This window comes from Zonotrichia leucophrys, chromosome 5, assembly GCF_028769735.1.
Source record: "Zonotrichia leucophrys gambelii isolate GWCS_2022_RI chromosome 5, RI_Zleu_2.0, whole genome shotgun sequence".
Taxonomy (NCBI): domain Eukaryota; kingdom Metazoa; phylum Chordata; class Aves; order Passeriformes; family Passerellidae; genus Zonotrichia; species Zonotrichia leucophrys.
Genome location: NC_088175.1, coordinates 37,969,227 through 37,980,855, shown reverse-complemented (window position 1 = coordinate 37,980,855; position 11,629 = coordinate 37,969,227). Strand labels below are relative to the sequence as shown.

General features: G+C 37.9%; 1 protein-coding gene across 6 annotated transcripts in view; it reads left to right on the top strand.

Annotated features, from left to right (window-relative positions):
* Window positions 1–8,207, top strand: part of IFTAP (intraflagellar transport associated protein) — a 39,061-nt gene extending 30,854 nt beyond the window's left edge. For 5 of the 6 annotated variants that reach the window (XM_064715331.1, XM_064715332.1, XM_064715335.1 and 2 more), the window contains exons 6-7: window positions 942–1,072; window positions 7,572–8,207. In XM_064715331.1, the coding sequence (XP_064571401.1) occupies window positions 942–1,072; window positions 7,572–7,733 (293 nt within the window). In that variant the 3' untranslated portion in view covers window positions 7,734–8,207. The remainder of the gene's footprint in view (window positions 1–941; window positions 1,073–7,571) is intronic. The other variant, XM_064715336.1, reaches the window with a different exon arrangement.
* Window positions 8,208–11,629: the final 3,422 nt, after the last annotated feature.

The window sequence follows — 11,629 nt, the reverse complement described above, 5'->3', positions numbered from 1 at the left end:
AAAAATAGTAGGTAGATTTACATAATCCTTTGACTAAATTGCAAGACATATGGTCCCCTTAAGTTCTTTCATAAAAACATTACTGAGACATGATGGACACATCTGTGCTGTGGCAGAGCTGAGATTGATTCATGTTAGAAGATATTTCTAAACCTAAGGCATATCCTTCTGATCTGTCACAGAATGCAAACCCACTGGTCCTGGTATGAATGTTTTGCTGAAATTTGCAAAAGAAAAGTGATTCAGAAAAGCTGTTAATTTGTGAACTGTGGAACAAATCCTGCCTGTATGGAAAGGTTACATGTCACTCCATCCCAGATAGGGGGAAGTCCTCTCAAGTACCTCTTTTTGGAAAGCTCAGGGAGAAACAAACATCTGTGAAATACCCTTAGACAAGAGAGTCATCTGGCACTGCAGTGGGGAATATTAGTAGTTCTACCAGTATTTTTACTTAATGTTCTGTGAGAAGCATACTAAGATGCTTTACAATGATTCTTTATGCCCAATGTACAGGTGGTGAAGCTCTAGCTAAAGAGAAATGAATGACCCTGCTCAGCTCATCAGTGGCAGACAATGTGTTTTATAACTTCTACTGCAGATGTCTCTGCTGAGGACCTTCATCTTTGTTCTGAAAGGAATGTAATATCAGGTGCTCTCTGAGTTTAAGAGCATCTGCATCCAGATTTTAATTCAGCACCCTTAGGAAAGAAGAGCTACCTATCTGTTTTCAGACAAGTTTGATTTTTCCTTAGTTCAGTATTACTACCTAGATTTTAGCTCAGGACTGCGTGGCTCTGTTTTAATGATAGCTTATGCAACAATAACTGCATCACACTCTGACTAACAAGCTACTGCCCATGTCTGAGCACTAAAGGATTCTAGCAGGATTTTGCTAATTTATGCATCTAGTGGAAGGTTAATGTTGACTCCTTTTTATTCAGCAGGGTCATTAGTTCTTCCTGGAGAGGTGGAAGAGACAGTGAGTTGCTGTCCACCCTTCTTTGATAAGCCTATTCAGCCGAAGTTCAGAGCCTGGTCAGTTCCCCAGCCATCAGAAAGCAAAGCCCAAGAGGTATGAGGTCAGATGTATTCATTCAGACTTTGGGGGTTTGGGGTATTTTATTTTTCCTGTTGGCTTCTACTGTTATTTCCACAAGAACAGAGGGATGTAGATGTAGTATGTGAAACTGCAGTGAGTTAAAAAGGCATATTATTAATTTTTAAATGAATAATGAATTCTTAAATATGTTAAGAATTGAAATAAACACTATTTTATCTTGCACACTGCTGCTATATAATCTTACATTTTCAAAATGTGCACTTCAATACTTCAAGTGGTATGTGGGCTTTTTAATATTTAATTTGTGTAACTCACAGAATATTCAAGTAAGCCTTTGCCCTTTAAGCCTTTTAGCTACCCTTGCTTATGTAGAATGATGGACCATTTAATTTTCCAGTGATCTCATGATCTTATGGCATACTCATTGGCTTAATATAGGAGCCAGTTTTTGCAGCAGGGAGGTAGGAAATGATCCCTTGAATATGACACTTAAAAGAAAAAATAAGATTTTGGAATATATTGTGGTCAGAATTAAGATCTGGTCCCTTGGAACTGAGTAGTAGCAAGATGCTGCTGAGAAACTGCATTGTCAGGGTCTGGTGTGGAGAGGTTAGCTTTATGGCCTCTGAGCCTTTTAATCAGACACAGTCAGTGCAGACTAATTTAGAATTGCTGTCTTCCTTCAGAAATTCAGTTCTTCTCAAACTGCAACAGAAGGTGTGGATTGCTCACAGGCTTATTTTAAGTCATTAAGCTTCCGATCCAAACAGTCAGCGTGAGCATTAACTTTGGGGGTGTTTCTATTGCAGAGAATTCCTCATTGCTCTTTTCCCCTGCCTGATCATTGCAATAGAAGCTGAAGTTAGCTTCCAGCTAAAGTGGGCCAGTTTTGATAGCTTCATATGGTTATTGATGCTCCCATGAGGCTTAAATCAAGTTTATAAATGACGCGTGACCAATGAAGGTTTGGTGTTACAGCGCTGCATATGGTGCCTCCTTTCCTGGGCTCAGTTGTGTTTAGTTCCTTGCAATAAACTCTTTACTATAAGGAACAAGTCTGCTTTGGGAAAAAGTAGACGCTCTAAAATGACCTTTCAAGCTTTAATACCTACCATTCTGTGAATAAAAATACTCACTCTTTTCCCTAAGGATTGACATAATTCAAGGTTTTGCCTTTAGATATATCCATTGGACACAAAATAACACCCAAAAAAACTAGAATGAGGCTTTATAACTTTCTTATTTCATAACTTCTGTAGAGAAAATGGAGGGTTGTAGCAGCCTGCAGTGTTCATAAAGGACTGCATATGATTCTTTAAACTATAGTTCATGAAAAATAGATAAAGATCCGACTGCATGCAAAATTCATTTTCATTTGAGGGAAATTTGGGTTATGAAAGAAACTGAGTATTATTACATTGGCTATGAGTTGCTGCATTTTTCAAGAAGAAAGACAATTTCCACAACCATTTGGTTGGTGCCAGGCTACTTAAAACGAAGGCAGCCTTTCCCCTAAATTATAAACATATTTTTGCCTTCATTTAGATAATATAACTGTGGCCTGATTTTTAGAACCGTCAAGACTGAACAGGTCCATTTTAAAGTCCCTCAGTGCTTCAAATTGTCATTGCCTTGAAAATTAAGTCTTGCATTGCTTATGGCAGGACTAGTTTAGAAAGAGAAAAAGATTTTCCCTGCAGACATCTCTGCTTTAAAATGAGACTGTTCTCTGTCCATCAAAACAAATCTGTTAGGGAAGGGCAACATAATGTGGCTGCCTAATTGGTTTTCTTAGAATGGAAGACCATTCTGTATGAAAAATAACAGGATGAGAGATGTCTATGCTATGGAAACACTTGTGAGGCACTTTAGGGTAAATTGTGTATCTCTCAACATATTGCTAGGGAAAGTTTAAAAAAAGAAGCTCAGCTAAGACCCAGTTTATAACTTGGATAATTGTTAAAGAACATCTTGTCTCCCTGAAAATATTTTTCTGTCAAAAGTTGTTAGGAAGTGGCTTAGTGAATGACACAGCAAATTATTTGTATGGTCCACCAGTGTTGCTTCATCTTTCTTTCCTCCCTTTAGACATAAATGTATTTCAGGATTTCAGTTCAACAGTGGAGCATACATGACCTCCCACAGGCCACTGCAAATTGAACCAGCATTCATTATGTCCTTGAAGTACATCATCACAGAACATTTCCCTCTCATACCCAGAAATTTATTTTCTCCTTTATTTCTACTTAATATATTTTTCCATATAAGATATGGATTTTTATTAATATCTTTATGTATTTTTATGTCTCAATTCCTGCTTCCTTGTGTCTTAATTAATTCTTATTTCCTTCTCTGGGTACACATGAGTGCAGTTGCATAGTTTTCATCCACTTGCTACAATTATGCATTCAAAGTGGGATTCATCTCACCTAACTTCAGTTTTAAATGTAGTTTTAGTCTTCCAGTCACCAAGAGACAGAAATAAGCAACTGCAGAAAGTGATTAATCCCCCTTGCTGTAGGAATTTGTTGCAAAATGTAATATATTTCCATCCACAAGCTTGGCCTGGACTATTTTTGGCTAATTGACTACCTTAGTCTAGAAACCTAAGTTTTGTATGGCTGGGATTAAGAAAGAAGAAATCTGCCCTTCTTTATTTGTTTGTAGTTTGAGCATTCAAAAAAGTACTTAGCATGTCTGTCATTTTATCTTAATCTGTGGCATGGCAGTTTTTATTCCCTAAAATACAACTTCCACTGAGTTCCATTGGTTAAAGTTTTACTGCTCGGCCTCAGCTAAGGTTTGTTTCTGCTACGTGCTATGCATAAATGCAACAGGAGCACGGTAGAACTTAAAGACAGGATTGACTAAATCAAAGAAGATGGAAGAGTTATATCTTCTCAGAGGCCAGTAAAGACACAGAGATTGAATGACTTGTCCAGAATGATGAAGCAGAAGTGGAAAATTGGCCAAGATTTATTGACTTCTAGTCTGGTGCCCCAAGCTCAAACAAGCTTTTTTTCTCCCAGGTACTCCAGGCTGTACTAAGCTTATATGAGATCATAGCATATATGCCTTCCCCCCACTTCTTTTTTTTATTTATTTATTGTTAGTGAACCAGTAAGTTTTCCCTTGAGCATGCAATGAAATCACTGGTGAGTGTACGTGCAAGCTTTACATAATTTGAACAAGTGAATCACAGAGTGCCATAATTTCATAGAAATACAAGTTTTAGAAGGACAGAGACAAGCTGTTCAGTTAAGTTTAACTCCTCACAGATTAATAAAAGAACTGAGTTGCCAATTATTAATAGACTTCTGCAAATGTCAACTTCAAGGTATTTTATTTACAATGTTACTTGGTAAAACAACCTCTAGCAAAATATTTCAGTTAATAGGAATATTAAATTCTTTCCTTCCTTTAATTTGGATATGCAGGAACTGTAAATGAAAGTGATTTTTTTCTTCAGAGAGTAAATCACAGAAGCAATCTTAAGCAAACTGGCAGTTTTCTAATAGAGCAGGAGTCTATTCCCAGAGACCTCTCAAAAAGATTTCAATTAGATGTTAAATTAGACACCTGAAATTCACATATTTCTCTCAGTTCCTTAGGCAAAAATAACAAGGTAATAACTTGATCAGCTCAGAGAATTCAGTGTTCTGTTGTAAAATGTCTTCCTTTTGACACAGAACAAAATTGCAGTTTGCAGTTTATAAGTTTTAGATTGCTTGTCTTCATCGAAGTTTGAAGTCAATGGCTTCATGGAACAAGAAGAAAAAAGGAATCCCTAATTTGAGTATTCATTTGAGAGATGAAGCACACTGATAAATATGCAGTGTGAATAAACTTTTCAAATGTGCAATGAGTGGGTAACAGAGAAATTGTTAACAGAGTGAAGTGGGGTATGTTTCATTTTGGCATCTTATTTCAGTTAGCATTGTGGGGTCAAGTTTTGTAAACAAAAGTTTTTCCAGTATTATGCTGTGTCTGCATAAAATGTTCCTGGAATGACATGAATGCCAAGACAAGGTCAGAGTGGATGTGTATACTTTCTTTTGGCAGGGGAAAATAGATTTGCTTTTGTAAAATTCCTATAAAGGCTTACTGTAGTTTGAACTCTTAGCTCAGTTGCCTTAGATGTGTGTCATGGTTTATCCCTGGCAGACACCAAGCCCCACGGCCACTCACTTGCTCTCCACCAGCAGGGCTGGGAGTGAATCACAAGGGTAAACTGAAAAACTCACAGGTTGAGATAAAGACAGTTTAATAGGGAAAGTAAAAGCCTCACACGCAAGCAAAGGAGTTAATTCATTGCTTCCCATGGCTGGTGCTCCGCCACCTCCAGGAGAGCAGGGCCCCACCACGTGTGACAGTCACTTGGGTAGACAAAGGACATCCCTCAAACTCCCCTTTTCTCCTTCTTCCTCCCACTTTATGCACTGATGATTCCACACACACGTGGTGTGGAATGTCCCTTTGGTCAGCTGGGGTCACCTGTGCCAGCTGTGTCTCCTCCCCTGCACCCCCAGCTCCCTCCCCACCATGGCAGCATGGAAAGCAGAAAATGCCTTGGCTCTGAGTGAGCCCTGCTCAGCAATAACAAATCATCTCTGCATTATCAACCCTGTGCTCAGCACAAATCCAAAACACCAGACCCCCATACCAGCCACTATGAAGGAAATTAATTATACTCCAGCCAAAACTAGCACAAGATTGTAAAAAAATATTGTTACAACCAAAATAACTGAAAAATATTCATTCCTTGTATTGTATTTTAGAAAAGTGCTTTGGATTTCTGCAAATGAAAGACAGGTAGTAGAACCCTGGTTGCTGCTACCATTTGTTACACAGTTGCTGGTAATCTTACTGATGAGGAATTCTACAAGGCTTTGGTTGTGGAAAAGATGAAAATGAACATGAATATGCTGAGGAGGTCAAGGAGTTGGCTTTATCTCTAATGGGAATGAGAGTTTGTGTGCAGGCTTTGTCTCCTGTTAACATCTTTCAAGTGGGCTATTTATAAAATTTACTGATGGTTTAGCTAGTCTATGGACATGAGCAAGATAATCTTTGTGTGCAGAATAAATAGTGCTTTCTAGACCAACTCTATCTACAAAGTTCTCCCCATTTATAAATGCCCATGGTCCACTCATCTGTATCCAGGATTATTTGGCAGCTCCAGCATGTAAGCCAGATCCCTAGAAAACTGAGCAGTAGAGATGATTAATAGAGTTATATAACCCCAGAAAAACTGTTTCCTGATTATTCATGCAAATTACAGTTTATTAAGAAAGAATATAGATACTGCCCAGATGCTTTCTGCCATGTCTGTCAAGTACTCGGCCACCAGAGAGGAATCCAGCTACCAATTCTCTGACTTATTAGATGGCATTAACTGTGTCAATGCTTCTTCTTACCAAAATGTCACATCAAATTGTGCAGGATTGTGCCTTCTAAACTGAGCAGCGATCATGGGATGCTGAGTGTTCTTCCTGCTTTTCAGAAAGTACATGTGTATTCTTAATTTCATATATATCAGTAGTCACGGGATTCATTGAGGACTTGTCAAAAGCTTGAAAAAATAAGCATGTGTTTAAATATTTTGCTTATTTGGTGCTGAAGTACTTAAATCTTTGAAATATATTTCTAGACGATTTATATTAGCTTCTCAAGGGATAAGGAGCATTCCTACATAGTTTTAATACTGAAGATGTGTCTCCTGTGTTGCCCTGGAATTCATTTTATGTAACTGCTTAGCATAAACCTTTCTTGTCATGGCCCCCTGCAGTTTCTTATCAGCATGGAGCCTGCCATAGTTATTTGTTTTCGTTGTTTTATTTCATAGGCAGAGTGTTTATTCTAAGATATTTCAATCAGAGCAATGCAGAAATGCAATACAGTATGTCAACAAAGCACATATTGGCAAATGCAGTAAGATTCTTATGTTCACCATGCAAGAAATGCAAACTCACATATCTCTGAGATGGTGGAAAAATTATTGGAGTCTGAAAATTGATTAGGTGTCATTTTGCTCATTGCAGGCCTTTCCTTCACTGAAACTGTGTTCTGGGAAGCATGTTACATTAGTATCAGATGCATGTGTGCTGCAGCTTTATGTAATACTAACCCAAATTTTGACAATATGGAATTTGTCTTTGAAATTTAACATAGCTGCATATAACATGTCCATATCCCCCCAGCCTTGCTGCTGCAAGTGGCAGAAATATAATAGATGTGTGCAAGGGGAGGCTTTTAGATTCCTTGCCTTGAGCAAAATTAGTTAATGATATTCATTCAGATACAGTACAGTACAAATGGGGCACATTAAATGGCTTAAATTAGGTCAAATTGAATAATTGAATTTATTCTTTTACTTAAAAAGAGCTTAATCAGCTGAGAGTGTTAGAGTCAGAAAAAAAATAGTTTAATTAAATATTAATTAGAAGTTTATTTTTGAGCTTCCTTATTATCACCTTCAGCAATATTATGTGTCTGTTTTTCCTCATTACAGCTACTGGGCGATGATGTTCAGCCATTCTCCCTTGATGAAGAATTTGATTATGACAATGTGGCACTGACCCCTAAGTTCTCTGAAGCTGAGCTGAAGGCCCTTACAGAGTTGTCTGAACAGAAAAGTGGTACAGATGTCAAATCAGCACCAGCTGAAGACTGAGTCGAAGGTGTTGTGTGCAGGGCTGTTGGAATGACCTTTTCATGGGATGAATGTAGCTCCTTGTTGTACCCTTATTTAGTGCTCTTATCTGTGTGGCCAGTGAATGGCATCCCTGAGATTTGTCATTATTCTGTCAAGGTGCCTTGGATCCTGCACTGGCTCAGGGTAGGTGTGCTGGAGTGACTTCTCCATAGGAGCAAAACAAGCTGGTGGAATTCAGAATAACATCGTGGCTACTCGTGCTTATATCTGGTACTGATTTGGTTCCTGAGTAGTACAAAGTTGCTCCTAAAGCTGCCTTTTACCTCGTTCTTTTAGTAATGCAATTAAGAGCTTTTTAACAGCTGACAAATTAGTCTATGAGCTCTTTAAATGTATAGAGATATGTGAGTGAATAAATCTGGGAATATTTTTTTTCTCTGTCTTTTGAGTTACTTCAGTTCTGAAAAAATAAATATTTCTGTTTCCAACAAACGTCTTGTGTTGATCAAGATTGATGTGGTACAACTCCTAAAATTAAAACAGTAACTGCTCAAACCACCCCCCCCCACCTTCCACACAGAGGAAAAAATAGCAATCTCATCCATTAAAGGAATTGGCATTGAAAGGCTGTCAGATTTTAGATTTTTTCACAGGAGATGATTCCAAATAACAGCTTATAGCTTACACTCTGCATCACTGAAATATAGAAACCTGGAGTTGAGTAAAAAGTCAGCTATATGGATGGGAGAGAAGAGAGTGCACCTCTGATACAAGGTATTACGTACTCCTTCTCTGAGAGTTCAGAATCTTTTGTTTTCAGTAACTGTAGAAGCTTTGCCGTTGAGGTTTGGTTTAACATCACAATGCTGCATTGCATTTTTGGTCGTTTTCTGGTGTAACTGCATTCACTAAACCTTGCTGACCAACATTTTGTCCTTGACCTCTCTCTATTATTTCTGAAGTGGGTGATTAGCATGATAAATGCTAATTTATCTGCCTGAGCAGCCTGACAGGGCACCAAACCATAGGTTTGTGTAAAGGTTGTGGGTGAATTTTCTGTGGCTGGTTGGCTGCTTCATTGTCAGTAATTTATAAAGGCAAAGGAAGGTCTTCTGATGTTCCGAAGGAGACTTTCAGGATTAGTGATTTTGTAAGCCATAATCATGCTCCACTGAAATCCGACTAGCATTGGTTTAGAGGAATGGTATTTACTTTGATTAGGGGATATAATTTAAGAGTGAGATTTGAAAAAAAAAAAAACCAAAAACAAACCATCAGAAAAGAAAGAGCTCTCACAGAAGATATTTAAGGAGACTGATACAAAATTACAAGTATGTCCTATAGAAAAACTGGTTTGTACAGGACCTTGCTTGTAGAAGGTAATGAGAATTTTTTTAACACCCACACTCAAAAAAATGCCTGTGCTGTAGTTAAAATGTTTTTTAAAATGTAATTGGCTGTGTAGCAATTCTGCTGGGTTTTCTGATGCTTTTTTATATGTGAATTTATTTTAATTCAATAAACGGTTTTGTTGGACCCAAGATATTTTAAATTAAATGGTTTAGATCCAACTGGAGTTTTCCACTGAAATCCTGAAGTTAAACATTTCTGAGCAGATCTGATTATTAATTCATCTTCTTCTGAAGGATACAGATAATGTGTATAAATCAGAAGGATAAGAAGTAAGTTCTGGAAGAGCTCCATAACAAATCTGTGAGAAAGAAATGGAGAAGTGCTGCATAGTGGTAGCAAGGTCAGCCTTTGAAAGCCTCAACAGAAAAATAAGGGAGACAACCTCATTAACATATGTATGTATAGGAAAGATAAAGTAAGGAGCCTTCTGTCTGAGAGACCTCTCTGTACAGGGTTTGCTGTCCTGCAGGCAGAGAATCAGCCATAAAGGTGAACATTTGTGGCTTTGTGGAATGGTGAATTAGGTGCTTCTTGCTGTGTGGTTTTTTTAGAAAGGCATGAGTCACACAAACTAGAGATCAGTCCTGTGGGAATCCTATTGCCTGTAGAGTTGATGAGAAAACTTGTCGAGGGGTTTATAATATTCTTCAGGCCACATCAGCTCTGGAATCTCTTAAGTGCCTTTTCTATTCATTTCATTATCAATTTTTCACTGTACATTAGGGATACATCCAGCCATTCAGTTCCTTCTCTCATAAGCAGATGATTCTTACCAAATGTTCAGGGTGCCTACTATGCTCCATAAGTGTCATTCAGTATAGTCATTATATGGTTTCCTTTGATATAAAGAAACACTTTGCTGCAGAATACCCAACAAAATTGGAACTCTTTAGTGACATTCATCTTACACAGAGAAATGGGAATAATTCACTTACATTTAGACCACTCAGGAGTTAGATTTTTACTCTTTGTTAACAGGCATGAATATCACAGTGAAGATTAGGCAATATAGGCTATTTTCTGTACATGACATTTTATTGGCCTGCCCCTGTGGTTGTTTTTGGCTTGTACCTTTCATTTGATTACCTTTCACAGAGGAGGCATATTTTCCTCTTAGCCATTACCAGGTTGTCATTTTTAAGAACATACTTTATGTGCATGTTAAATTTTATACTTGCTCATGGAGTTAGTTACCTGGAATTGTTTTAGTGTTTGTGAGGTGGTTTGAAGTCTGAATAATATATATCTTTTCCTCTTGGTAGCTTGTATTCTGTTTAATATTTAATATTTTCAGCAGGGGTTGGCAAGGGACATTAATCTTTTCTATTTATGGCCTTTTCTAAACATTTTTGCTGTTTTTCCAAAGAATTAAAGGTAAAACGCTCATATGGAGCAGGAAATTTGGAGTGCTACTTGGGATTGACTTAGGGGTTGCTGCAGTAGGGAACAGCTTTCTCCCTATCACACTGACAATGATTTTGAACTGCAAATCTGTGACATTGAGTGAACCCATGGGAGGTGACGGCTGTGTGATGCATCTCCCCAGTCCCTTTGTATTAATGATTTCATTGATGTCCAAAGTGCGGCAGAGATGTGCATCCTTATCAGTCAGTGAGCTTCTCTGTGTTGAACCTGTGCCTGCCTTTGGTGTTGCCAGAAGGATGCTGAGTGTTTCTCTCCACAGTCTTGATGGATCCTCAGTTATGAGGAGGGACCATTTGTTTTAGGAACTCTTAGAGTTTTCTGTGGTGTAAAATAGTTCTTCCTCTGGGGATGGAAACGGAAGGGTTGTTTCCTTGGCTGACTGAGGTGAAAGTTTGGATATTGCTAATGTTCAGGGTTAATGTTCACTTCTCATGACTGTGAAGGGAAGAGTAATTATCTGTTGAGATAATGGTTTTGGAAGAATGAGATGAAGACTGAAGAAATGAAAAGATATGCAGGCAAATCTGACTCAGACAGTTATGGGTATATTTCTATTAATGCCCAGAGGTATCCTGGTATACACTTGTATACACACAGTGCCATTGAAGGAAAATAATTTTGGTATGGAGAGTACCCACCAGATAACTCAGAACCTTATGAAGAAGATGGCATGGGAGCAAATCCTTGCACTTATGGAAAAGACTGATCCTCTGGCCTTCATTTTCTCTGCTATAAGCTGGCAGAACTCCACTGAGGCCATTTGTATTCATACAGAGCAGACAGGAGTCTGGTATTTACAGTCTTAGCTGAAAGAATATGGAGCCAAATCAATTCCTGATTTAACTGCACTGAATATATAGTTATGTATAAGACCCATTATCATTATGGGAAAAGATTTAAATGAAGAGCCAATGCAAATGAAATGTAAAAAACATATCTTGTAACTGTTCAAATACACAGGTTCTTTTGAAGTTTCTGTAGTTGTGGGTGCTTAGAACGTTGCTTTTTGCTTTAACAAAAATATCTCCTATATTTTGAAGTCCTGTGCAAATCATGAAACTTGTTTACACACCTAA